General features: G+C 54.0%; 1 protein-coding gene across 1 annotated transcript; it reads left to right on the plus strand.

The window, feature by feature from the left end:
- Positions 1-27,852, plus strand: MKNK2 (MAPK interacting serine/threonine kinase 2). The gene is made up of 14 exons (XM_044998361.1): positions 1-71; positions 1,523-1,694; positions 7,496-7,577; positions 8,248-8,349; positions 8,723-8,820; positions 11,742-11,821; positions 12,511-12,584; positions 13,247-13,351; positions 13,810-13,865; positions 14,439-14,534; positions 19,624-19,818; positions 20,452-20,616; positions 21,560-21,603; positions 22,394-27,852. Exons 2-14 carry the CDS (start codon positions 1,647-1,649, stop codon positions 22,656-22,658), a joined length of 1,410 nt encoding a protein of 469 aa, XP_044854296.1. The 5' UTR covers positions 1-71; positions 1,523-1,646; the 3' UTR covers positions 22,659-27,852.
- The last annotated feature ends 27 nt before the right edge of the window (positions 27,853-27,879 follow it).

Below are 27,879 nucleotides of genomic sequence, written 5' to 3' on the forward strand. Positions count from 1 at the left end.
CCTTGCAGCGCCAGCGGCCCGGGCCGTGTGTACCATCAGCAGTGGCGGCAGCACTGCGGAGCCCGGGCTCGGTAAGGACTGAGCGGGGGGGCGGAGTGCCGGGCATGGGGGGGTCCCGGGGGGGGCGGAGTGCCGGGCATGGGGGGGTCCCGGGGGGGGGCGGAGTGCCGGGCATGGGGGGGTCCCGGGGGGGGCGGAGTGCAGGGCATTGGGGTGGACCCGGGGGGGGGGCGGCGGAGTGCCGGGCATTGGGGGACCCGGGGGGGCGGCGGAGTGCAGGGCATTGGGGTGGACCCGGGGGGGGGGCGGCGGAGTGCCGGGCATGGGGGGTCCCGGGGGGGGGCGGCGGAGTGCAGGGCATTGGGGTGGACCCGGGGGGGGGGCGGCGGAGTGCCGGGCATGGGGGGACCCGGGGGGGGGGAGTGGCGTGCAGGGAATGGGGGTCCCGGGGGGACAGCGACTCCCCCAAGCAAGACGCCTGCGGGGGAGTGGGGTTGCAATGGAAGCCCCTGGATCCGTGTAGGGACCGGGGGGTGTGGGTGCAAATCCCCCCTCCCCCCGCTGATCTGGGGGCGAAGCGCTGTGACCCCCGAAAGCAGCTGCCGTTGCAAAGGGAGAGACCTTCGTGGTGGGGGCATTGCCGCTTTTCTTGTATGGATTTCAAGGGGGGGGGCTGACCCCACTAGTGGGCTCGGAGTTGAAGCTGGTTGGGGGGGGGGTGCGCCCGCGGGGGGAGTGTGTGTGGCTGTTTTTCGGGGAGATCAAACCCTTATTATCTCCTCCTTGGAGAGACATTGGGGGTGTGTGTGTGGGTTTTCCATTGAGGTGAGAGTCTCTCCCCCCCCCCCCCCCCGCCCAAGAAGGTGGATCGATGAGCTGCAGCTGACTCGTGTGTGCTGCAAAACCCACTTCTCCTCTAGCGAGGAGGATTGGGGGCTCGGGGTTGTTTGTAGCCCAGAGGACCCCCCCCCCGCAGCACCCAAGGGTGCAGTTTGCCCTGTCCCCAAATAGTGCTTGATCAGAGTCATTCTCTTTGTTGTCACTGCGGTGCATGGACGCGCAAAGGTTTCAGATCTTGCAATGCCAGAAGCTTCCCCTCTCGCTTCTCATTTAGAACCAAAAACTGGGGAGTTTTATTGACCTGGCTCCTGGGAGTTGGGGAGGGGGGAAGGGGTCTGATGAGGTGGGGGGGGGGGGTTATTCGCATTGCAGCTTGCTCTGCCTGGGACTGGGGTTTGTTTTTGCATGGATCAGCTGGCGGGGAGCACCCTGGGGGCTTTGTTTTGGTTCAGGTTTTATGTGCTGGGGAAGTAGAAGTTACGGCTATTGCTTTGAAAATAATCTTGATTTGTATATGCAAGATTGAGGTGCTGGAGAATTAATGGCTTTACAGGGCGAGGGCAGGCCATTCATCCAGCATTAAAATGCATCTGTGCAGTCTCCTTGATTAAAAATGTCACCGGATGTACACGCTCCCCAGAAGCTGTCTAACAATCCCTATATCTTTTCCCTTTTCCTCTAGGGTCTCCATCCAGCCAATCAGAACTAGCTCTCCTGTTTTCCCAATTTACTTTTTTTTCCCACCATCTTTTTTTATTCCGATTTTTTTCCTTCCCCACTTTTTTTGGTCAAAAAATCTCAACAAAATGGTGCAGAAGAAAACAGAAATCAAAGGTTTCCATCGTTCTTTCAAGGTAAACCTTAGTTTTCTTTTGCTTTGCAGTTGCGCCTCTGTTTTTGTTGTTGTTTTTTTAATTGACTTGTCAATTGATTTTTGGTTTGTTTACATCAAAGTTGGAAATTATTTTCGTTTTTAGTTTGTCATGGTGTGACTGTAAATTGTGGAAATGAATTTGCAATTCGGGTGTGGATCCTTGGAAATCAAGAGGAAATTTGTCTTGTACAAAAAATGCATGCTGCACCTCTGGGAGTCTGGAACCAATAGTAGATGGGAACCCTTGGAGTATTAGAAACTGGCTAGGGGCAATCCTATTTTTGTCTCTCTTACTGAGACTAGTTCTTTAGGTAATAAGATAGAGCATGTGGTGCTTTTACAGCTTAAAAGAACAGCAGAGACATTAATATACAAATAACCAGTGAGGTAGTGAACGGCTTGCATGTTAATTGTTAGCTCAAAGGATTTTTAATCTTAGATTCTTGCTGATTTAAGGAACAAATGACTAAACTGGAATGTTTCTCCATATGGAGAAATATATGTCAAACAATGGGCTGATTTGCAGGAGGTGCAAAGAGTTGATCTCTGGTGCTCCAGTAGCTCTGCCAATCAGGCCTCAGTGGTTATGTCTACACAGCAATTAAACACCCGCAGCTGGCCCAGGCTTGATGGGCTGGGGCTGAGGGGCTGTAAAATTGTAGTGTAGACGTTTGGAGCTCTGGGACCCTGCCAAGAGGTCACTAAGCATTGGCTGATTGAGGCCCGGAATAGCTACCTCGTCCCAACAGCTCAGTAACTTGAAATCAGTGTATTGCGTCACCTATCCACAATGGGCGAACTTCCTTGTTAGTGTTGCAACCATCACATGACTTCTGCTACCCCAAAAACCACCCAAAGGAAATACAAGTCCTTCTCGTTATCTGAAAATGAGGGTTAGAGATGTTTTGAAAGCACTGAAGGCATTTTGGTGCACAGGTCCCATTGAGAGTCAGTGGGTTGCCGTCTCCTAAATTCATTCAGTGGTTTTGCAAATCTGCCTTAATAAACTCCTGATCATAATATTAAAATAAAAAAAGCTCCTGCTACATACTCAGGATAAAGGGGATGGGAAGAAAGAGAAAAACATCTAGGAGGAGATTTCCTGTTGGAAGTGCTTGGCCTCGATTTGGGGATTTGATGAGTGTGGTATAGATACCTGGCTTCCAGGATGTGGGTTATTGACCTGATTGGGGGGAGGGATTTCACCAGATGCCTCTGTTAGGTCCATGTCTGCCCTGGGTCTGACTCTCAATGCGGGACTGAGGGTTTGAAAAATGGTGGAATAAATTTCTCTCTCACAGCTGGGGTTTTGAACCAGTAGTAGTTGTTGTCAATGGCACGGCCACGATGTAGCAGCCTGGAAGGGTGCTCTGCTGGGAGCTGATGTAAGTCTTGGTGTTGTGCAAGCTTCTACCTCAGAAGAGTTAGCAGGATGGACCGAATATTGCTGTTACCCCCCCATCCTGCTGACTTCAGTGTGTTTTGCATGGGCCTCCAGTGCATTTACATGGAAGAAACCTCTTTGGCACTGGTGGGACACCCAAGGGGATGCTCTTGGGATCCTGCCACCCAGCTTTCTGAAATCCACCATGAATGTCCCTGGGAGCCTGTTCACTGCAGCCTCATGGGATCGTTCCATGGCTGCGCACTGGACTGCGCCAGGTCCCAGGCCTGGCAGGCAGGAGGCAGCCTGCTATGAAACAGGGCTCCTCCTCCTCCCCTGCGAGGCTCCCAGTTATGACTGAACCCTCCCTGACTCCTCCAACACCAAGTTACGAGCGTCCTTTTTCTTGCTGTGTCTTCAGTTCTCTCTCGGATCAGGGCCCATAAGGAGGATTTGGGTTTAGTGGGATTTTTTTTCCCTGTGGTAAATGTCTTCTGTGTGTGTGACTCCCTATTTCTGGAGGTCGCTCTCTATTTGTGAGGTTTTTGTCAGATTCCCTGGCCAGAAGGGACCATCGTGATCACGTAGTCTGAACGCAGGCCAGAGAACTTTCCCCCAAATAAATAACTTACTCCAACTGGCACCTAATCTTGGTTTAAGGTTTTTAGGCCAGCAGTGGCTTTTATCTTGGGGCTAAATCTCTCTAAATAGCGCTGATTAAAACAGAATTAGCCCCTTGCACTGAACCGGCCAGAAGGGCTTCCTTAACAGCCTAGTTCTCTTGTATGTGTCAGCATGTTGTGGATTCAGGATATGGCAGCTGGCGTAGGGAATTGAAAGGCTCCATGAATGGTCTCATTTGTTCGACCGTCTCCTGCTTTCAGATTTAAGGCCCCATCCTGCCAGATGCTGAGCGACCCTCGAGTCATGCTGTAGAGGGCGCTCAGCACTCGGGGCATTGGGTGATTTGTTGGGGGGGTTTGTTTTTTTCCCCTCCTACCTCTCCTGTGCATTACTGGCTCCTGGAGCAGTGCCCATTGCAGGGTGACGTAACTTCTGTTTTGTCTCGTGGTGGGGGTGCTGTTACGTAACCGCCTCATTCCATAATAAACCTGTTGCTGGGTAAAAAATGGGAGAGGATGTGGAGTTAGTGGGTTGGTCACAAAAGTGGAAAAGGAAAATCGCGTGGGGAAGAAAGGAGCCTTGCAAAAGGAGACGAAAGGGAGATGCTCTCTAGAACAGAGAGAAATTCCAGAGACCCCGGTGTTCAGCATGCCTTTGCTGCAGAGTCTCTCCTAATGATTAGAAAGCTGCTGGCTCTGGGTAATAAGGGGCACAGTAAAAATGGGCTCCTTTGGAGGTGCTGTCCCTGCAAAATGTTGATTCTTTCACTGAGAAACCCAGGAGCTCTGCTTATAGCTAAAAAGACGCATGATCTCCTGCAGATTCTTGCCTGCAAAGTGTCCCGGATTCTAGGGGTGCTGAATCGTCCCCTCTCGGGCCGCGCTGCTGAATGCAATTGGGCTGGCCTTCCACCAGGAGACAAAGTAAACACGCGCTTTCTAGCTGTTTCTAGCCGTTAGGGAAGCTTGTGCCAAGCCCTGCTGATTGGCTGCAGGGGCAGCTGTTCATCTGATACGGCCTTCCTCCTGGCTCGCTTCCTAGCAGGCATGGCAGTGGGGCGTATGTGGTTTGTTTTTAATTCAGGGAGAATTCCACCTCCACCCAAACACATTTCATAACAGGGGGAAGGCTTGTACTTTGGTTAATGAGCTCTCTTGCGGGGAGGGGAGTGTCCTGGATCTTCAGCTTATAACACTTTCTTCTTCCTTAGTGCTTCCCATGCAGGGAGCTGAGTCTTATCTCCATGTTACATTTAGGGAAACTGAGGCACAGAGTGGTGATGTGATTTCCCTCACTTATTCTCCCCTCTCACTCCCCAATGAGTCAGATATAGAAGGGAAAATAAGCCCCAATATCGGCTGTCCCCTAATTCAAGGCAGCAGCCTGCTTGGCTATTCTGGACCTAGTTGGATCTCCCAGATGAAGACCCAAGGCTGGTTGTCCGCACTGCACATGTGCCTTTTCTAGTGCTAGCAGTGCATTTCACTGGTGACCTCTAACCCCACCCCTGAACACTCTGCCCTGCCAGTCATGCCAAAGTCTGCGTGAGTTCAGTGATGGGGAACAAGTACTGATGCCACGCTCATGTACAGCACTTATCATTGGTAATATCCAAGCACTTTTCAAAGGAGGGCAGTATCATCATCCCCATTTTACAGATGGGGCAGTTGAGGCACAGAGAGGTGATGTGACTTGCTCAAGGCCACCCAGCAGGCAACTGGTAGAGCTGGGAATAGAACCCGTATCCTAAGTCCCAGCCCAGCAGGCCGTGCTGCCTGTCCCCACCTCCTGGTTGCATCTGGACCAATTTTTGTTGCTTTGGGAGCTAAAATGAGAGTGGCATCCAGGTCTCTGAAAGCACAATGCTAGCACAGTGACCCAGGGCCCTGTCCCCTTTCTGCATCTGCACCTGCCCGTGACTTGCCAGCTCAAGTATTCAACTAGTCTGGGCCAGTTTGTCCCCAGGGTTCAGTGGCTGTACTGATGTCTCAGGGTGTTCTACGCAGGAATTAAACCCTCACCGCTGGCCCGTGTCGGCTTACTTAGGCTGCGGGGCTGTAAAATAGGGTGTAGACGTCAGTGCCGGCTCTGGGACCCTTCCCCCTCGCAGGTGATTGCTGTGTAGACATCCCCTTAGTCCCACCCAGAGCTCCTCGCTGCAGGTTGCATTAGGAGCAGTAGCAAAGTGTTCTCAGGCACGTGTAGGCCTCTCCAGCGCCCAATCCCATGCTTCGTGCAAACCTCCCTCTGCTCTGAGTGACCCCAGTACAGCTGCCACCCGGCACCATCCCGTGCCCTGCACACTCGTGCGTATTCCCTTCCCCCACCCTGTGCTAGAGACTAGGGGGGAACCGTCCTGGGGGAGTGCTTGGGGATGGCCCCGGCTGGGCTGGCTGGCCCCAGCTCTCCGGCAGCAGGTGAATAATGGGTCCCTCCCTCTGAGGAGGTGAGTCATGAATGAGCAGGCCCCAGGGGAATGTTGCTGAGGGAGAAGGAACCGCCCAGCCTGCAGCTGGTCCTGGCAGTGGGATGTTGCAATCAGCCCATGTTGCTTCACCTGGCGATCCCTTTAGAAATGTGTATTCCTGCATCTCTGGCATAGTTGCAGTGCCAGCCCCTGCTCACCTGGGAGCTGATGGCAGGTCAGGGTCATGTGGCATACCAGTCATGCTCTATTTTTGCACCTTCTTACTGGCATCGAGGCTGTCGCTACATGAAACACCCACTCGCGCCAGGGACTTGGTCCTGGCTCTGCTGCTCACTTGCTGTCTGACCCTGGGGCGAGTGGGCAATGGAATCCGTGCCTCAGTTTACCCCTCTGTAAAGTGGGTAGAAAACTGTTGAGGCTGAATGTAAAGCATGTTGACATCCTGGATGACGACCATGGAGATGGCTGTGGTGTTAGCGGCCTCTGCCAATCCAAGGTGGGAGCAGCTGGCTTTGTTCTTACCACAGCTTGGGGGAGAAGTGGGAATTTCTTCTCTCTAGTTTGGTCCAAACTGCTGCCATCCCCTTTCCGTATCGCCAAGCCCTGGATTGACTGGCCTAACCAGGACTCCAGAGCCTCCCCTCAAACAAGTGACCTGCTGGGCGTGCCAGACAGCTCCTTCTCCCGCTTCCAACGATCCGGAGTCACTCCACCACAGGAGCCAGGGACTGGGCTTCCATCCTGCCTGGGCTTCTGCGTTCGAGCCAGGTAGTGAGGGACAGGGAGACAGCTTTCTGCTCGGGTTCATCTTAATGAGCAGAGACTGCCAGCTATGCGGGAATGCTCTCCTTGAAGGGCCCATTCTCTGTTCCAGAAACGAGTGTAATTTTGACCCATCTCAATTGTCGGGGACCCTGTGGGGCTGACCCTGTGTATGTTGCAGCTCCGGTTAGTTGGTGTTGGGTATTAAGTTGTCCCTCCCGCAAGCTAGCCACTGTCTCTGGGAAGGCTATTTCTGAGGAGGTTTTTTTCTCTAGGTCTGCGTGTAAGGGTATAAAAATGAGCTAGTCCGGGGTGGAGGCAAAGGGGACTTTGTGTGACTGCGATTCCTAGTATGCAGCGAGGTGTGTTGGTGGGATTCCCTTAGCGGGGACCTAGGCCTGGCTGGTGGAGCCACAACCGGCTCCGTGGGATTGGTGTTAGCTGGCTGACAGGCTGGGAAGAAGATATTCCAGGGCAGCAGAGCGGGATGTCGAGGCCTAGGATAAGTGGCGTGGAGACCCTCAGCGGCTACCAGCGTGTTCATGTGTGACTCACCCTGTTCTCCTCTGTTCTGAACCTCCAGGGCCAGAACCCATTCGACCTGGAATTCTCCCAGTCAAGTCACCTGGATTCTGTCTTCAACTTTGAGTGCCCGGCCCGCCCTGGTGAGCTCTGCAGACTGCGCCTGACTTTTTAATACCCGGGTTGGGGAGGGGTGAAGACTGTTGAATGTTGGTTCCTTCTCCCCATTCTCCCCTCCACCCTCCCTCGGGGAAAATGACCACGAAAATGCACCCTCCTCCCTCTTGAAAACAGCCTTCAGATGCCAGGTTGGTGGCGGCTGCTGGTGGTAGAAATGCCGTCCTCAGCAGCTCTGATGCAGGGCAGTACTTTAAGCACGTGCATGACTTTAAGCACGTGATGTGTGTAGCCTCCCTGAAGCCAACGGGGCTGCTTATTAGCTCAGACGCGTGTCTGGAAGATTGACACACCTTCCAAAATCTGTCCCAGGCTTAGGCCTCATCTCCTGCTGTTTGCTAGGAGCCCACTTTCCTTCCCAGTAAATCTCACGTCCTTCAGGGTTCCTCTCCCCAAACCTCTCTGCTCAGTCCCTGAACTGTTCTCTCGTATCCTTGCCTTGTCCGCTTTGCGGTGAAGGCACCTGGGAACTAGGGTCACGTCTGATCGTATAGAGTGTAAATCAAGGACGCTATATCGGGTCGTGTGTGGCTAACCCATACCTGAATCCAGAGGGCATATACAGGAGACGAGGGCTGCGCTGTGTGGACGCTGGTGTGGTGTTAATGCTTTCTGCATGGCTTTGCTTTGGGACAGACATGCCTTCAAGTCAGCCCATTGATATCCCCGATACCAAGAAAAGGAACAAGAAGAAGAAACGATGCAGAGCCACGGACAGCTTTTCTGGGAGGTTTGAAGGTGAGAGGTGCAGGAATTCATGGGCCGGGGGGGGGGTCCTGCTGGCAATTCAGGGGGGTGCTGTTTGCCATCGAAATCCTGGGAACCTCCTGCTCAAGCAGGCACTTAGTTTAATGAACTTCCCACCTGCCCCAGATCAGACCCGATCCAGCTGTGCAGACTCACCTGAGGTGCAAAGCGCGGTATCATTTGATCACTAGCCAGGAACTGAAGCAGCAGCTGGGATGTGTGGCAAGGACATTGTGCCCCATCTGGGCACATCTCGGGCTCTGCACCGAGCACCAGGGCTGGAGCTGACTTCTGCAGACCTCCCCACCCCCAGAAACCAAAAAAACAAACTGTACTGAAGCAAGGTCAATTCTGCTCCCCACAGATGTCTACCAGCTGCAGGAGGAGGTGCTCGGGGAAGGCGCCCATGCTAGAGTCCAGTCCTGCATCAACCTCATCACCAACAAGGAGTACGCCGTGAAGGTATGGGCTCTGAGAGGCCATGTGGTCGAGTGGGTAGGGCACCGGGCTGGCACTGGGGAGAGCGGGGTTCTGTTCCTGGCTCTGGCGATCACTTCCCTCCTTTGACCTTGATTTCCACTCCCACCCTTAATGTGTCCTGTCCCTTGAGATGGCGTGCTCTCGAGAGCAGGCGCTGTCTGGGCGCTTGGCACGTTGGAGCTCTGATCTCTGTAGGGACCTATCGGCGCTACTGTGATACGCATCCTAATGAGGCTGGGAGACTCGCCTCACCCTTCATCCTAGAAGCGGGAGGAGAGGGCAGAGGGAGGTGGCTAAGGCTTTAAACTCTCCATCCACCCCAAACTTGCCGTGGGCTGTTGGTGAGAGAAGGAGCCAGACTGGACTTCGGTGCCTAACACAATTGGGCTGGTTCTGCTTGGCCTGCTTTGATGGGCTTCTGCCATTAGCCTCCCAAGAGACAGAAGGCTCTGAGCCAGCCGGGGGCTCATCAAATGGCCTGAATGGGCCAGCATTGGCACTGGACTCTGCAGAGCAGGCGGCAGCACTGTGTGCCGAGGGGAGGGGAGACGGCTCTGTAGTAACTGAGCAAATCGGAGTAGCTGCGGCTAAGCGCGATAAAAAGGGATCCTCCGTAGATAGCCGGGGAAAGGAAGTTCTTGAGAAGACTGGCTCACTTAGTGTAGGAGATCCCACCCCAGACCAATGAGCGGTCCCTGTAAACTGCTGAGGGTTTGTCCCTTGGATGCATGCCCAGGGCCGTCCTGCTTATGGGAGGGCAGTGCAGTCGGATCTTTACTCAGCCATGAATAAAAACGCAGGGCTCAGTGGTGACCCTGATCCTGAACAGATGCTGCTGAAGATCATAGATGTGGTCCAACTTAAACAAGAAGTCCGTGTGAGACTAGATCCTCCACCCCCAAACAGAGATGGGCTCACTGCCTTTTGACATCGCTCAGCTTGTCAACCCCAGGGGGGAAAAGGCGGCCTTATAATTAAGGTGCAGGGCTAGGGATCATGAGACCTGGCTTCTTCTCTTGGCTCTGCCACAGACCGTGTGACCTAGGGCAGGTCTCTTCCCTTCTGGTTCCTCCTCTGATGTGGGGTTGATTCCCTACCTGGCAGGGAAATCTGGGAGGGTAAATTAGTGCTCCCAAAGCACCTGGGGAGGACAGATGAGTGGGAAGGATTATGCTAGTGGGATGGTTAGACTCCTTTGTGCGTTGGGCGTCTCGACGCCTCCCGGCAAGCGGGTGGGAAGCAGAACAGGTCCTGGCGAGCCACCTCCCTGCTGCCTGTGTGATTGCCTGCCAGGCCGTTGGAACTCCAGACTAAACCTGTCAGGGCTCAGATTAACGCAGCGATTCTCTGCGGGACTCCTGGGAGAGAGGGCCGCTCTATGGCAGTGTGCAAAGCTGGCACAGACCCAGCCTGTTGGCTTGCTGCTGCTGCTTCAGCTGCACAGACCGGAGAAGGGCTGGCCGGTGCCCCTTTGCACTGCGTAGCGATTGGTTCCTTGGCATCAGGCGTCGCGACTGCGGCGTGCTGGCATCTGCGCGGAAGTGATAGGCCGTGGCTGGGTGCCTGTGTGGAGGGGGGGCTGTGAGGGGTTGGGGGCGGGGGCGCAGGGTCACGACCTTCTGAAAAAGGAAGTGTTGGCTTTGGAGGAGAGCAGCTGTTGGATGTTTGAGAGCTGCAGTCTCTGGGGAGCGTCTTTGCTTGTACAGGGGGCCGCTGGCCAAGCTGCCCATGGGAGGGGAACAATGCTGCCCTTCTCCAGCAGCTTGGCACGCCTCCTGCCTCAGCAGAGCAACAAGGGCCGTGTGTATCGGCCCAGAAATCAGACCCTCGATTTCAGACACCGATGTTTTTTTGCTACAATAAAGCAAAGGGGAGAAGCCCTTCTGGGAAGTCTGAGGCCATTCCATGAGCCAAAGCCAGCGGCATGGCATGGAACTGCCCTGTACTGTATTCATCAGGGTGAGGATCTCAAAGCACTTTACAAACACCTGAGCCTCAGGCCCTGTGCTGGGGGTCCGGGAGGTAGAATCCCCCATGTCACCCATGGGGAAACTGAGGCACTGAGCGGGAAGTGACTTGCCTGAAGTCATGCAGCAAATTGGTGGCAGAGGACCTAGGAGTCCTGACTGCCAGCCCTGCACTCTGCCCCCTATGCTGTCTTGGTCTCTTCTTAGAACTCCCTGCCCTGAGCCGCCTTTGCAGGAGGCTGCAGTCTGACCTCTGCTCTACTGGTGTAAATCCAGAGTGACTCAACTGCAATCAGTGCTTACGCCGGATTTACTCTGCTGTGGCTGATGCCAGCCTGTGGCCCTGCTTATCTTGTCTAATTGGCTGTCTTTGTACAAGCTCTCTCCCCACAGAGCCTGGCGGGGAGGGGGCTCTTATCTCTGCAGCCAAACCCCAGGGCCCGGCTTTTGAAGTCTGCATGGGCCTCTGTTTTGCTTGGTGCATTATGCCTGTCCCCCTGGAATGAGAGCATCCCCTAAGGGCGTGGAGGAAAAGCTGGCATGGCTAATGCTGTCACCTCCCTGAGGGGTGGGGGAAGGAAAGCAGCCCTCTCTGCAGCTGGTTAACCCCTTCAGGGATCTCTGAATGGAGCCAGGCTGCCTGGCTTGGTCCCTGGGACAATGGCGGATCTGAAATCTGATCTGCTGAGGATTGACAAAGGCAGGGCTCTGGGATCGTGTGGACAGGGTGACGTTTTGCTTGTTACCTGCTCTAGGGCTGTGTTTTGGCTTATGTAGCTAGGACGCTGCAGCAGTCCAGTTTGGGACCTGAGCTCCGGCATCATTCCTACTAGATCCCATCCCTGGGACTTTGGGGGGGTCCAAGGCCCCCCCCTCCTTGAGCAGCGTACGGGGCCATGGTCAGTTTCCAAACTCCTCTCCCTATTTCTGTTTCAGATAATTGAGAAGAGCCTTGGACACATCCGGAGCCGGGTATTCAGGGAGGTGGAGATGCTCTACCAGTGCCAGGGACACAGGTACTGGGGGGAGCTCCCTGCTAGGCCTGAGCCGTACTGATTCTTGGGATCTCTGTGGCTGGGTGGGTGAGCGGGCATCACTTTAGCATACGGCCAAGATTTGCCACCCCAAGTCTCTTTGCAATCCAGGGTAAAGGTGGGAAGATGTGCTTGCTCCCACCTTAGCTGTGTGAGTTAAAACCCTTCCATAGCAATGAGGATAGATCTCTTTTCAGCTGGGCTGACCCCCCAGTGACCTGCTGGAGATGACTCGGAAGGACTCCTCCCCCTTGTAGGCTGGGGGCAGGGTGGGGTGTTTATTGCCTTTGTGGAGAGTTTAGGCTCACTGGGCAGAATAGCAAGGCCAGCTCCCTGGATAAAAAGCTGAGCGATGCTCTTTCTCGATAGCGGCGTGTTGGCCAAGGGAAGCATCTGCTAATAATTAGGGCTGTGGTATAGCGAAGTCGTTAAGCGGGGCACTGAGAAAAGATCCCCTGGAATGCTGGGAAACCAGCTGTGGGCCCAGGGGCCTTCTGGTTCCAATAACTGAAACCCAGTTCTACTTGGCGCCTGTCCCACGTCTGCACACCCATGCGTGCTCGTGGCGTGGAGGAGCCAGCACTGGGAGGGCCCTGCGGCTGGCTGGAGGGGGAGCCTTGTGAGACAAGAGGGCAGAGCTGATCTGACTTCCCCCGTCGCTCTCGTTACAGGAACGTCCTGGAGCTGATTGAGTTCTTTGAGGAGGAAGATAGATTCTACCTGGTGTTTGAGAAGATGCGAGGAGGTAAATATCCCTGCAGGCCCTCTGCCGCCTCCTTCCGCTTTCATGGCATTGTTCACCTCTGGCTGGCGGGGCGGGGGCTGTGTTATCTAGGCCAGGGGCTCTCAACCTTTAGGGCCGGCATCAGGGGGTAGCAAGCAGGGCAATTGCCTGGGGCCCCGTGCCACAGGAGGCCCCACAAAGTTGCTCAGGCTTCGGCTTCAGCCTCAGATGGCAGGGCTGGGAGCCCTGGGCTTCAGCCCCACACTGGCGAGGCTTCAGCTTTCTGCCCTGGGCTCCAGCAAGTCTAACACTGACCCTGCTTGGTGGCTCCCCTGAAACCTGCTCGTGGCCCCCTACAGACCCCTGGCTGATATCCACTGATCTAGGCTCCCCCGCAAGGCCTGATGGAGACCCCTTCCACCAGCTGGGAAGCTCACAGCTCAGCAAGGATGGGTCCCGTCGTAGTCCATCCCCATTCAGCAGCGCGCAATTCCCTCCAGAGTCTCTCTGCTGGCTCTTGGCCTGCAGAATCCCTGGTCCCAGCTTCCCGAACGCTCTGGCGGGGAGGCGCTCTGGAGCCAGCACAGCACGTCTCTGCCTGTGTGTGTGGGGAGGTGGGGGGGTGCTGAAGGAGAAACGTGCAGATGAGGCCCTGCTAACAGCTGCCGTCTCCTCTCCCCTAGGCTCCATCCTGACCCACATCCACAGGAGGCGCCACTTCAACGAACTAGAGGCCAGTGTGGTGGTGCAAGACATTGCCAGTGCCCTTAACTTCCTGCACAACAAAGGTGAGGAGCGAAGGCCGGGCACTGGCCTGGGCTGCGGGGCCGGGGAGGGGTTCTTATTCCTCCTTGCATTGGGAGAGTCCATGAGCCTAAGGCCTGAGAATTCATGCCCAGCGCCACTCCTCGGCCACCAGAGACTCTCCGGGAGGACTGTGTGGAGGCGCTAAGAGAGCGGGGTGGGGGCTCTGCGTAGCCCGTTCCCCAGGTTCCTAGGCGCTCCCGTCCCCAGACAGATGTGGTGATGGGCCACACCAGAGCACGCAGGGTGTCTCGGGCCCAAGTGCCTCTTTCGCCGTTGGGCTTCCCAGAGCGTCCCGTAGCAGGGTGGATCGGGCCTGCTGCTGGGGGGGCTGGCTCCCCTAGTGGCCGGGTCTCCTCCCACCCTGCCAGCCCTGGGCTGCAGAAAAGCCAGGAAAGCAGCAGCCCCTGTTGACTCTGGGGTTTCTTGTTGTTTTTAACAGGTATAGCGCACAGGGATTTAAAACCAGAAAATATTCTCTGTGAGAGTCCCGACCAGGTGAGTGGCAGGCGGCCTGGCTAGCAGCACGTCCAGAGACGCTCCACTCTTGTGCTCCCTGGCTTGGCAGGAGCTGGGGTGGCCTTGGAGGAGGGGAGCTCCTCTCCAGCGGGTGGGTCGGCCTCTTGCTGGGATATGGGTCTGGGCTCTTGGGGAGCCCGGGCCCTGCTTGTGTGGGGAGGGCACTGGTGGGAAGGAGGTAGCACGAGGTGGGAGCGGGCAGCTAGGCTGTGATGTTAACCCTTTGCATGCAGGTTCTCGGAAGGGGCCTGCCCCCCCAGGAGCAGGCCAGCCAGAGGAGGAAATCCGCTCCGAGCTGGGGGGCCGGCTGGCTGGCTGACTGGGCAGAGTTTTGCTGCTGATAACCTCCTTTGTATTGCAGATGGGTGGAGGGCAGATTTCAATTTGCTAAGAAGTGACTCCCGGGGGGGAGATTGCTGGGGTGATGCATGTGGACATGTCTAGCGTGTGTGTGGGGATCTCCAGGTCGCCTCTGGCCTTGCACGGTGAACGTCAGACGTGTTGCAGTCCAATTAAGTGATTGACTCCTTTGGCTCGTCTGTCCTGTCCTAGGTTTCCCCTGTGAAGATCTGTGACTTTGACCTGGGAAGTGGCATCAAATTAAATGGCGATTGTTCCCCTATCTCCACCCCCGAGCTGCTCACACCTGTAAGTATTTCCGCCCCCTCGTTAATGTGTGAGGGGGTGACTGAGTTGGCTTTTGTAGGGAGGATGGGACTGTCAAGGAGAGAGATGCCTTGAACCATTGACTGGCTAGCTACTGGCCGGCTTGTGGGAGTCTAAGGCTGCTTGTAGACGTCTGGGAAGATGACCAGCGTTGTGCATTTGTGGCAGGAGTCCTGGCCACCAGGGCTAGACGTCTATCTACAGATGCTGCCTGCTTGGCTCCCTGCTCTGCTTGGAGCACCAGCTCGACTTCTGCCGTTGCCTCTGCTCTGGCACCAGTGTCCATAATCTGTTGTTTTTAGTCGCTGTTGGACTTTTCAGTAAGGCTCCGTTTGCAACTCTGGCCCCCTTAACTACCCTGGCACCAGCTCAGGGGCATTCCTGGTTTCCACCCAGAATAGAAACAGGGGGTTGTAATCAGGCAGGGAGCCTGAGAAGTGTAGGCACAGCCAGGCACGCTGGGAAGGCTGCGGCTGAGGGAGGCAGAACAGCTGTCCCTGGGCACTGGGGGATTCCTGAAGTAGACAACCCTGACGTTGGGTCTCTCTAGGCAAAGGGCCTTCGAAGGGAGCAGGGAACGTGCCCTGCGGAAAGGGGGGAGCATTAGGAAACCAGAGGCCGTGAGTGGATGACTGGAGAGAGTAAAGCGCTGGGCAGAGTCGGGGAGTGTGTGTTGCATACACTGGTCTCTGCCCCCTTTGGGGACGGGGCACTCAGAAAACCAGCTGTCTGCCGCACGCCTGGCGCTGCTCTCCTGAGCGCCTGTCCTTGAGAGGCTCATGCATTATTCATTCCTCTCGGAGAGGGGAGTGCATTGGAGAAAGGGTTACATAATGCGTTTTTAGCATGCCCGGCTTGCTTTCAAACGGGGAGGGGGGTGGCGCACTGCCAAGCCAGTGCCGAGGAGAAGGTAAAAATCTAGCCTTAGCAACAGCTGGCCCTATTGGCTGCCGGGAAGGAGCCAGAGCGGCTTGGGCGGGATCTGCCGTTCTCTGGCGGACGCTTACAGAAGTGGGTCAGGCGAGATGTGGCTGGGAACAGGATGGGGTGGAGGGGGACGCAAGTCTCTGACTTGCAGCATTGGTTGCACTGGGGTGGGGACCTGGGAGGTAGTTGGGCCCAGTGCTTTAGATTTCAGCACCTCCTCCTACTTTCAAGGCTGGGGCGTGAGGACTCCCTGCCCTGCTTTTCATGGGCGTGGGGGCTTTGGCGCATAGACTTCCTTTTCTCCCTGCTGCCAAGATTAAGGCCAGGAGGGACTATTATGATCTAGCGTGAGCTGGGCCAGAGAATTCCACCCCCCGAACAGTCCCCCCTCTGCAGAAAGGGTCCGACGAGCCCGTCCTGCAGCTGCCAGAACCCCTGCGGGGGGCAGGGCTCTGGCTCACCCAGACAAACGCTGCCTGGTTCTGGGAGGCAAGGACTGCCTGGCACATGGGGTTGGGCAGAGCCCCACGCCCTTGTTTACTGGCATCGAGGTCAGTTTGGGTTCACACGTGCTCCAGGAGGGCAGCGCTGCGGCTGATGCAATGGTGGCATCGGGAACATCTCCTGAGCCTCGGAGCGCTGCTCCCTGCTGGCCTGGGAACGCTGGGTGGGGGTGGGAATCTGGCGAGATGCCGAACCCGCCCGCCCTCCAGGGAGACTCCCAGCCTGTCTGCCCTGCCCCGCCCCGCCCGGGTGTTTATCTCTGGGGCAGCTCTGCTTTGCACCTTGCACCCCAGTGCGGCTTACAACTCCAGCTGGGGCTTCTTGGTGACAAAGTTCTGCTTTCTGTTTGCTATGCTGTTGGGGGGAGAGGAGAGGGGTGGGCACCAGCCCTGCCTGGGGTTCTCAGCTTGCAGAAGGGTTCTCCCCTCCCTCCCCCCATCAGCTGTTCTGCTGCTCGCCTCTCATTATAAGCGATTATCTGATGGCTGTGGGGTTGTTTCCCTCCCCCACAAGGCCTGTGTGGGCTGATCTATCACGTGAGCTGGGGCTGGAAAGCCCCAGACGGGAGGGGGAAGGGACCTTGGAGACATCTGTGGCTCTGGTTACATCAGCTGTTTAACTCCTGCCTTCCCTTGGCTAGCTCACTGAATGCAGGGCCTTGAATTCTGATGTCCATTATTCTCTTCTCCCGGGGATCAGCCTGGGTGTGTGTGTGGCTCAGCCAGTTTTTGGCTGTTCACATCTGGGGGGCCGTTGGTGTAACAGGTGGAGCAGGATTCCCCCTCCTTTGGGACAGGAGATGGGGGGGGGGGTGTTTTCCAAACAGCAGCTTCTCCTCTCCTCTCCCCCCACTCCCCCCAATATGGTGCATTTCCCTGATTACCTCTAGTGCCCTGGAGGGTGGATCAAGCTGGCTGTGGGGCCCAAGGCACTGCACCAGGTTTGCTGCCTTTTCTGGAAGCGGAGGTTCAAAACCAGCTTCAGGGAGACAGAGTGGAGAATTCAATAGGGAGGGATCTTTTCCTAGCCTTCAAGTCTGATTCTTGCGTAAGGGGCACCAGGCATTCAGTTCCAGCCCTGCTGCTCCTGTTTCCAGGAAGAATGGGGGGGCAGAACCTTCCCCCCCCAGGACCCTTCACTGTAGCAAAGAGGGAAGGAGCCTGTATCAAACGAACGTGCCGAGTTCAGAGGGAAACCTGCCCAGTGGAAGGAAAGGGCTGGGTGGGGTGTGGTCGGACGAGAGGCGCTGTAACGTCTATTAGAACAGTGGTCCCCAAACTGGGGGGCAGGCCCCCTGGGGGGGGCACGGAGGAATATTCGGGGGGCGGGGAGGCAGCACCACCCAGCCCTGCTCCTGGCCGTGGATCCCAGGGAGGGCGCAGACCAGATTTGGGGGGGGAGGAAAATGTCCCCAAACTTTTTTGGTCCCTATATTAGGCAGTCGTGTGCTATCAATCTAGTGCCCGTCAAGGGTAGAGCTGGGACTAAAGCATTCTGGGTCCATCCTGTGACTTCATCCAGACTAACACATGTAAACGGATTTGAGTGGAGGAGGCAGGATCGTCTTGAGGTTGAGCCACTGAGTTGGGGCTTGAGAGCGCTGGCTTTGATTTCCCAGCCCTGCCAGGGCCTCTCTGGGGCAAGTAGCTTCCCCTCTGGTGCTGCAGTTTCCCTGGCTGCAACGCAGGAAGACACTTACCTCTGCTAGCAAATGTACAAGGAAGGCGAGGATCTCACACTGTAGTGACGGGACGGTGGCATATGTGCGGAGAGGCCGTGTGGTCTGATGGGCTGAGCAGTAGACTGGGATTCAGGAATCTTGGGAATCTGTTCCTGGCTCTGTCACTGGCCTGCTCCTTGGACATGTCACTTCTAACCCCTCTGTGCCTCAGTTTCCCCCATTAGTAAAATGGGGCTTATGATGCTAACCTCTTTTGTTAAAGCACTTTGCAGTCTGGTCACGAAAAGTGCTACATGAGAGCGAAGTATTTATTAAGCAGCTAAATATCTAGATACGGGAGGGGAGACTTATAGAAAATTGCTTTTCTCCAACGATTAGACACTGCTGATTAGCTAGAGGACAGCCAGGGATGTAACTGATCTGTCTCTGCACAGCCTCTCCTGCAGGGACACCTGGGTGTCTTTACCGTGTGCGTCGTTCCCTTTGGCTCACCTGGAGTCGTGTCTGGTTCCTCGCTGCTCTTCAGTGGCATGTTAGGACCTTGGGGGATGCTTGTAAGGTGGCTGTGTGCAGCCCTTCCAGGGAAAATGGGTCTGCTTATAGCTTGTGGTCATCAGCTCCTGCCAAAGCAACACTTGGGAAAAATTTCCCAGAGGGACTGTTGTGCATAGTTAGCCTGGCTTGAACCGCTGGGTTATGTCTGGGAGCCTGATCTCAAGAGCCCTGGGCAGAAAATCCTAGAAGCTCCAGTCAGTTATTTAAATAACTTCTCATCTCCTCTACCTCCTCCCACTCTGAATATGGACAGGGGGGCAGGCATGGGCTGACCTGTGGGGGGTGTAGTGGTTCTGTAAGCTCGGCCCACAAAATAAGCCCTGCCCTCCTGAGGCGAGGTGCAGACGTTGCTCGGCCTGCCTTCCCGAGCCGGGCTTGAGACAGTGTGGTTCCAGCGCTCCCTGCTGGTGGAGCTTGGGTGGACAGGGGCACGTTGCACTTTCCAGTGCCGTTGCTGCATCCGCCACCACCCAGTCGCCTCTTCGGAGGTTTTCTTCGTAAGCATCGGAGCTAGAGACTCACCCTTACAAAGAGTGAGATTGGCAGTTCAGGGGAAGAAGATGGCAGCTGGCAAGAGGGGGTGAGATGCTGTATTCGAGTCCTGGGAGCAGCTGTGCTTTTCCACCTGACTCCCGCTGCTATAACTGGCGTAGGATCCCATTGCGTGGCAGAGATGTTTGCAGACCCTGGGAGCTGGTGCTGCTTGGCCTTCTGTCTCTCCTATGAGCAAATCTCTTCGCTGCGTCATCTCGGCTGAGGACAGGGTGGTGCAGCTTCAGGTTGTTGCTTCTGCTCCTTGCCTCTGGCATGGCTATTCCTTTGTCTTTTCCAGGTCCCTTCTGGCAGGAGCAATGCTGCCCACTCGGGCCTCGCTTCATTGCCAGCTCAGATTTAGGTTCAGTCTGTGTTTATATCTGGGTGAATTTGGTGCTCAGGCAACTTGTCCACTGATGACAGGGTTTGGAGCCAGCTGTAGCAAGGGGAGTTGCTGCACCATTGACCGGCGAACCTACTGGGGTTGCTACTCTGCTGGTTCATACCTGCAGACGCTGCTGATCGCACCCTAGGGGTTCAGTGATGGGGCATGAACGACTTAGTGATGCCCATCAGACCCAGGCTCTACGCTCTGGCACGGCCTCCTTTGTAGAGGTTCTGCCTCCACATTTGGGCCCGGGCTGGTCGTGGATTGTAATATTTGGAGCCGAACCTTCAGGGTGAGAGTTGGATCTGGTGTCTTGGTTTACCCGTGTCTCATGATAGCAGGGGACTGAGCATTTGCGATGACCTGTAGCGTCGTCTTCCCCTCCCCTCCGAGGCATCTCATCGGATCAGTGCTGGATTCTTGAGGTCCGATTGCCTGCGGCCCAGCTCTGAGTAACCCTGCCCTGCTCTCCCTCTCCGCAGTGCGGCTCTGCCGAGTACATGGCTCCCGAGGTGGTGGAGGCCTTCAACGAGGAGGCTTCCATCTATGACAAGCGTTGCGACCTGTGGAGCCTGGGCGTCATCCTGTACATCATGCTGAGCGGCTACCCGCCCTTTGTGGGGCACTGTGGCACCGACTGCGGCTGGGACCGCGGTGAGGCGTGCCATGCCTGTCAGGTGAGCCAGCCCCTCTGCCTGGCAGCCTGGCCCTTGTGTGAAAGGAGCTCTTTCTTAGCTAGCAGCAGTGGTAGGGCCGTTATCCTGTCTGGCCCAGCCTCACACACTGCACAGCCCACCTCCTTCAGCATGCTAGCCCCCGGCTGAAACTGCCACTTGAAGTCACCCCATGTGGCTTCCGGTGCAATGGTTTGACCTCTGGTTAAAGAACCCGCTCTCTGGCAACTAATTCTTGCTGGCCATGGAGAGCAACTTTGCTGGATATCTGACATCAGCTTTCCCTGCACACAGAGAATGCAGCTGGTAGGGCTGAGAGGGAGCGGGATAGCTCAGTGGTTTGAGCATTGGCCTGCTAAATCCAGGGTTGTGAGTTCAATCCTAGAGGGGGCCATTTAGGGATCTGGGGCAAAAATCTGTGGGGATTGGTCCTGCTTTGAGCAGGGGGCCGGACTAGATGACCTCCTGAGGTCCCTTCCAACCCTGAGATTCTATGAAGGTTGGAGATTCTCTGCTTAGCTTCAAGCCTCCCACTCGCCTTGGGAGGAGCTGCCTCCTAGGTCTAATCAGATTGCACTGAGGATCGCTTTTACTTCTCTAAAAATAAACTTTGCTCGGGTGCCTCTTCCCTTCCAGAACATGCTCTTTGAGAGTATCCAGGAAGGGAAGTATGAATTTCCTGATAAGGACTGGGCCCACATTTCTTTTGGAGCCAAAGATCTAATTTCCAAGCTGCTGGTTAGAGATGCCAAGAAACGGCTCAGCGCGGCCCAGGTCCTCGAGCATCCTTGGGTGCAGGGGGTGAGTACTGCTCTGAAGACGTTTGCTCACCCTTCTCATTGTCTCCTGAGCTGCAGATCTTCTAACTTCACAGGATTCTGGAATGGATTGTGTGGGTTCTTGGCACAGCTGCGTAACACAGCTAGGAAGCACTGGCCATGTGAGGCCCGGGGGTTGGGCCCAGACTGAGTGACATGAGAGAAGAGAAAATGGCATTAAAAACTAACTTCTCTGGAGGCTCAAACTGCTAGAGAGAGAAGTGCCCTTAAACCAGCATTACAATCCTCCTTAGCACTTCTACTGAGCCTCCCACCTGGGGTTCTCACAGTACTTGACAAACAGCTGAGCTTCGTGATTTCCCCCTGCGCCGCCCCACCCTGAGACAGGGATGGTTTATTCCCATTTCACAGCTAGGTAAAGTGAGGCATAGGGAAAGGAGAAATGTTTTGCCCAGGGTCCCTGGCAGAACCACACTAGAACCTGGGTCTCCTGACCTCTAGCCCTGTGCTCTAACCACTCAACTGTCTGTCCCTAAAGAAAGAAGCTGGAGTCTCACAGAGCCATTGATGCAGGATTTATCGGTCTTGGGTAGTTATCTGGCCCTCATTGCTGGCGTATTGGAGCACCTCACAATTTTTAATGTATTTCTTCTGGGAGGTAGGGCAGTGCTATTATCCCCATTGTACAGATTGGGAAACTGAGGCACGAAGCCACTAAGGCCTGGATCCACCGTGACTCCTAGTGACGTGTCCAAGGTCACCTAGGAAGTCTCTGGCAGAGCAGTAATTGAGCCCAGGTTTCCCGCAATCCCAGCTCACCCTTCCCACTGGGGCCTCCTTCCACTCGGACACCCACCACTTCTACTGGGAGGTAGTTTCATGGGTGTTGAGGGCAGGTCCTATATCTGCTCCTGAGAGAGGAGCTTTGCCACTCGACTCTAAATCTTGCTTCTGTTCTGTTCCAGTGTGCTCCAGACAACACGCTTCCAACCCCCATCATCTTACAGAGGTGAGAGTCCGTTCTCCTGCACCCTGGCTGTGTACGCGCGGGGGGTGGGGCTGCTGCAGAGAGAGAGGTGGTGTCCCAGCAGCTTTTGCGGTAGTTGGTGCAGCCCTCTCCATAGTAACACGATTTGCTCATCGGCTAGCAGATCTTGCAGACCTGACAATCCAAAGCCAGAGTGCATTGGTGACACCTGCAACACGGGGTGCTGGAAGTCCTCTGCCTGTCTCCCAGGAGCGCTGACTCTCCCGTCCACTCAGCCGAGGGAGACTAGAGAGGCCTTGGTGTGGACCAGGGGACTCCACTCGCTCTCCTGGAAAGCTTGCCCCATTGCCCTGTCACCTCCCTGGCACTTGTAGCCCCTGCTGGCCTGGTGAGGTGGGGCATCTAGACCCAGAATTTGAAGCAGGCTCTCCCATGTGGCAGTCCCAAGTCCTAACCAGCTGCAGGAGAACAAGACATTGGGGTGTCTTTGAGCCATCCTGTTCGGGTACCTACTCAGAACTTCAGGCCGGTTGTGGAGACAGACCTGGAATGGGTTCTCTGGGGATCAAACGCTGGACCCGGTGCATGCTGGGTCAGGACGTCCGTGGGGGTGCTAGGTCACTGCTGTGGTTCTCCGTGCACCTTGAACACTGATTTAAGCTTGTGTTTCCCACTCATGAATCTCTGCCTTGGTTCAAGGAGCGATGATGGGAATGGGAGACCTCCTTCGAGCAGCTGCTGCTCTGAGGGTGGGTGTCTCATGCCACCTGTCCAGCCCCTGCTCGCTGACCTTGGCCTGTCTCCCCTCTAGGAACAGCAGTGCCAAAGAACTCACCTCCTTCGCCGCCGAAGCCATCGCTGTCAACCGTCAGCTGATGCAGCACGACGAAGATGAGGAGGAGGAGGAGGAGGAGACGCGACCAATCATAATCAAAGCTACCTCATGCTCCATGCAGCTGTCACCCCCTTCGGAATCCAGGCTGGCCAAACGGAGGCAGAAGAGCAGCATGACAAAGGCGGGGGCTGTGAGCCAGCACCTCGTCGCTCCGTTAGTCCTGGTGGGCGATCACGCGTGATCGCCCACCTGCCGTGGCCCCCCCCACCCACTCCCTGTACATATGTATGTGCTGTATACGGGCGTCGTCTTTTTTTTTTTTTTTTTTTAAATACCGTTGTTAGCTAGCTAACAAGATCAGGACTCTGTCCTATTGGCTGGTTTCCAAGGTTTCACTGATCTTGTAAGTTCCTTTGTTTTGTTTCGGTTTAAAAACTTTTTTTTTTTAAAAGGTATTAAATCAAGTGTGAGGTTCCTTCACCCAGGGCACATTTAAGGACATTTTAACAGACGACGTATGAACTCTTTTTTTTCTTGACTTTTTATTTTTATTTTTTTATTTTATTTTTTTTTCCTACACCAAAGGACTATTTGTACAAGCGACGCTTTTACAACTTCAGCTCATTTCATACTGTGAAAAAAACAAAAAAAACAAAAACAAAAAAAAGGACCCTCGGTTGTCTTTTTAACAACAAAAAGTAGCATTTTAACATTTATTTTTCCTAACGAGCTGAGGGTTTTTCTTTGAATTGGGGCTGAGACGAGTCAACCGCAGGGAGCTTTTTAAAAAAAACAAACAAAAAACTGAAGGAAAAAAAAAAATCATTCCGGAGCTGGAATTGGCTGATCTAAGATAAGGTGTTTAAAAGATCACGTGTCCAGGCATCGCACCTCTCCGAAAAAAGGGGGTGGGGAGGGAGACAATAGTCCTGAACCCCCATCCCTCCCAACGCTTCCCTTGCCAGAGGGACTCCAAAATGCAGTGGAACATGGCAGGATTGAGGGAGAGTTTGGTTGAAGCGCCGTTTGGAAATTGGCTCTTTGTCGAATGCCAGGGCTTGGTGTTGGGGCATGGGGAATTCCGTGGGAATTCGGAAGGGGGTGTCATTGTCAACGCAGGTGCCCCTGGTCCTGGAAGCTTCGTGCCCTCTGCTCCCGCTGAAGTCTATGGAAGTGGGGGGCGTTCTGCGCCTCACCTGGAGAGAGAGACTGTGGTGCTGGCAGATGGGTTTCTGGCTAGAAGAGAGGAGAGCTGTGCTCATGAGGGCAGTTGAATCTCCCTGGTTTGGATTGAAACTCAGCTCCCTGCTCCAAGATAAGCTATTTAAACCACTTTAGGGTTTTTATTTTTCTTTAAACAGCCTCGTCGTGCTTTGCTAAAACAAACCCTGCTTGAATAGGACGTTGAGAAGTGTCTTCCTTCGTTCCCCTAGGTTCTGTCCTTCGGACTCGGACGGGGAACTGAGCTGTACTGGCATGGTGCTTCCTAGGGTTAGATGATGTGCCAGGTATAGCTTGGATATGGGGGAGCGGAGGTGGGGATGGGTGGGATCTCCCCCAGTGTTCCCGGGTTTTTGAAACGTTCCCATTCAGAGTTACTTCCTAACTCTGCGTGATAGGGCTGGTCCTGTCCTATGAAAGTCTGTAAGGGCTTTGCCATGGAGCAGGATCCAAGCCTCTTCTGAAGCGTGGGTGAGTGAGCGTGTGCGTGCGTGTGAAGGGGGTCTCCGCCCCAGTGACTAGCTGCCAGTTTTGTGAAATCACACGAGCAGCTGGGTTCCCGGTAAACAGCAGGAACGACTCTAAGCTCCTGTCCTTGCAGACTGGGGCTGGCAAATCCCCTGCCTTGGAAATAATCTGGTGCTTTTAAAAAGGAAAAACTCGTTCTTGCTTTCAGTGAGCTTTCTGTCCTAGGGCAACGAACTGACCATTCAGGGAGAGGATCTGAAATGGTTTTCAGTTTTGCTGACTCCTGGAAAGCAGCTCTGTCGCTGGGAGGCAGAAGCAAGTGAAAAGGAGTGTTGTTTCCGTGGGATCTGTCTCGCTTAAGGGGTTCCATGGCGTATTTCATTTATTTTTAAATGCGGATCTTCCCAAGGCTCCCCCTCAAGAGGGAGGAGATTCTTCTTCGAGGTGCGATCAGGAAATCCAGCCTCTGGCGTTGGATGGGCAGAGCGCTCCCCCAGGGGGTATACCTGAGGTGGGTTTCTGCGTCTTCATGCCAAAGCAGAGGTGGACTAGAGGAGGAGGAGCTTTAATGTTAGTCTTTGAGGGAGGCTTGTGGAAGTTGGGTTTTTGGGTTGAGAAGCTTGCAGGGGAGCAGGTTCAGTCAGACTGCAGGGCCTCTCTGGGAGGTCTGAACGGGAGGGGAGCGTGTGTGGTTTGACTACGCCTTCCGGAGGTTCCGTAGAAGTGGTTTTTCTGAGTTGAATTCTGACACGAGCCTTCCCAAGCAGAGGCTGAGCAATCAGGACGAGTCTGTCGGTGCTGTGGCAGAGGTCCTAGGTGAGCAGCAACAACCCTCCTTGCCCGTGGGGTATCTCGTGCTTCCATTTGTTCTGACGTCTCTTATCTAGTTTCCTGATCCAGCCCGGCGTGTAGCGCCTTCCCTTTTCCTCGCTTTCCTCTTGGAAACAATGAGTGTTATGGGCCTGATCTTTCAGAAGCACGGACTCTTAGATGGGGGGCACCCTGGGGCTTGCGCACGCCCAGCTGCTTTGCAGATCAAAACCCCGCATCTCCCTGTGGAATATTGGGCTGGATTTGCCTGCCCTTGACAGTGGTGCAGATGAAGAGTAGCACCCCCGAGCTCCGTGTAGCTGTGCCGGTGTGAAACTGAGAGTGAGGTGAACTCAGTGGCTTCATTCCGCCTTCCCTGAAGCTCCTCTCTTAAACAAGGCCGGCGTGTTTGTCTGAGTATGTCAAGACGGAGGGAAATGTGCCCCCCGCAAATTACTGGTCTCCCTTTCTCTCTCACTGGATGCATCAAGCTTTATATTTTCAAAGCCACCTCAGACTTATCACATAGGCGCAGCTGGAGGTTTTTGGAACCCTTTGAGTTGGGAGTCCAGCCTGCCTCCCCTGAATTTTGGGGTAAGCCTGATCCATTCTCAGACAGAGGCTGTTCTGGGGTCCCCGCCCCCCAAGACTGCTGACAGCAATACTATGCAATATATGTTTTGTTTATTTCAGGGAGGCGATTGTGAATAGCATCAGGCGTTCGCTGATGATTGGGTGTTGGGCTCTCGATGATGCTTTGGGAAGGCAGGGGCATGTAAGCTATAACTGTTCCCTACCCTGTTCTGCAGACGTAATTTCACTTCATCTGTAAGGGAAACAAATCCACACATCTGCTTGCTTACGATGATCGGCACTTGCTTCCCTTGACTGCAGAACTCCAGGGTGGCAAGGAGAATATGGGGGAGCACTGTATTGGAAGCAAGGGGGTACTGTACCTCGAAAAACAGGCTGCAATACTCCTCAAGACCTCCTTTAAAAAAAATCCATTATCTTGATTGTACATTGTTACCTTTTATAGCTTATTTTGTTTTTATCAGTTGTAGATAATTCCTTGTTGTCTTATATTAAGAAATACTTGAATGATGTACAGTATGCGATGCCTCGAGCTGGTATTGTGAAAGCTATTGTAATGCTGCAGGTTGCAGCCTTTTTTAAAAAAAAACAAAACATGGGATGGGATTTGCAAGGGGGGGGATGTTTTGGTTTTCCATGATTTTGTTGGCAAACTTTCCCTGCTTCCCACCCATGAAACGTTTTTTCCTCTGCTGAAAGGCGGCCTACAAAGGCAAGTGAACTGGGTTGACCTTTCTTTGCTGCTTTGATGGGTAAAGAAGGTCTGGGGTCTTCTGTCCTCAGAAAAATCAGGGATGCAGGCCTGGGGTTGCCTGGTTTTGCTGGAGGACTAGTTGAGGATCTTGGAACAGATCCTCAGCTGGGGTCAGATCTGGCAGTTTACACTTGCTGACGATCTGCCTGCTTACATGTTTTGTGAGCTTTTTCTTCTCTTGGGGGAGATGTTAAGAGTCACAGATGGCACTTTGAGAGCTATTAGGCTCCCATCTCCTGTCTGTGCCTCTGAAAATTTACCCCCTTAAAGAGAGGACAGCCTCACTCCATTGATTATCAGGGGAGCTTTTCCGATGGTTTGCCCAGCAGTTTGTTTTTAAAGCCACACCGGTTTCACTTGGTGTCTAAAAGTCAGTCAAAATATGATTCACTGTGTTTTGCTGGCATGGCGCATCTGTCGCAATGTTAGCAGTTCTCCCATCAGCCAAAGTCTTCCAGGAAAATCTGTAGACAAGACCCCGGACTGCTAATGAAGGGGGGGGAACTCTTTGGAAGAAATTCTCTCATGCTGTTTAAGAATCAAATAGGCAGCCCAGTTACTCTTTCCTTTCTAGGTTGCCTTTAAGAAGCACACTTGCGCTGAGGAAGTGCACAGGGCAGTGTGTGGATGGGATTGTGAAATGCCTTGCACACTTGCACTGGGGAAGTGCACAGGGCAGTGTGGACGGGATTGTGAAATGCCTTGCACACTTGGGCTGAGAATTCAGCTTCACTTAGGCACCTGCATGATCAGACTTTATAGTATTTGGCCTCAAGTAGCTGCCATTATTCAGTGGGAGCAGAGGGCTCCATTGAGGGCGTCTAAGTGGGAGACGGGTGCTCGGGTCTTTTGAAAAATGTGGCCCTTGGTCTGTAGATCTTAAGACAGAAGATATGCTAATGCTAGTGCCCAGGATTGGGCCCACATCCCACCTCCCCACTAGTTACTTTCCCTTGTTTTTTTGTTTCCAAAGACAATGCTTGCTCAGAATCTTTCTCTAGCACTTAAATGGTTCTGTGCCCAGTTTTAACCCTGTCTTGCCAAAGTCCTTTTTTTAAACTCATGTTTTCCTCCTTTATTTTTTTTAAAAAGCCTTTTTCCCCATCATAAAGCATCTGTCTTGGAGACATTTTTTTTTTCTTTTCAAAAAGTTTCTTGCGAGTTTTAGCAGGAAATTTAAAAAATATATATTTTGCTTATTCCCCCCTTGGTCCTCCTTCAGTCAATTAACTCAATTTAGAACTGGTTAGAAACTTTTTTACTGTGAATCTGACTTTTTTTATCAATACGGGAGAAAAGGCTTTCTCCACTTTACAATTGATGAAGACTGCCAAAGCTGGGTTTGACATAAAATCACCTTAACGCACTGTTGGTTTGTACAATGGATGCCTCGAGCCAGGGGCTGGTTTAAAAATAAAAACTAAAGTAAAAAATAAAAATAAAAACAAAAATTAAAAAAAAACAAGCACTTTATTGTATGTACCAGGTGAACTGATACAGCTCAATCGAAGTTTTCCTTTGTAACAACTGTTGATGCCAGAATTTTGTATTCTGTTTTGTAAGAATTTAATAAATGCATTGAAACCTACCTGAGAAGACTTGGCAGGTTTTTTTT

Source organism: Mauremys mutica, chromosome 24, assembly GCF_020497125.1.
Source record: "Mauremys mutica isolate MM-2020 ecotype Southern chromosome 24, ASM2049712v1, whole genome shotgun sequence".
Classification (NCBI taxonomy): Eukaryota; Metazoa; Chordata; order Testudines; family Geoemydidae; genus Mauremys; species Mauremys mutica.

Bases quoted from the DNA above. Each gene is read 5' to 3' on its own strand.
- MKNK2 (XM_044998361.1), top strand. From the start codon at position 1,647: ATGGTGCAGAAGAAAACAGAAATCAAAGGTTTCCATCGTTCTTTCAAG. The intron at 7,578-8,247 runs GTGAGCTCTGCA...GCTTTGGGACAG, and splicing joins TGAGTGCCCGGCCCGCCCTG to ACATGCCTTCAAGTCAGCCC. The intron at 12,585-13,246 runs GTAAATATCCCT...CCTCTCCCCTAG, and splicing joins GTTTGAGAAGATGCGAGGAG to GCTCCATCCTGACCCACATC.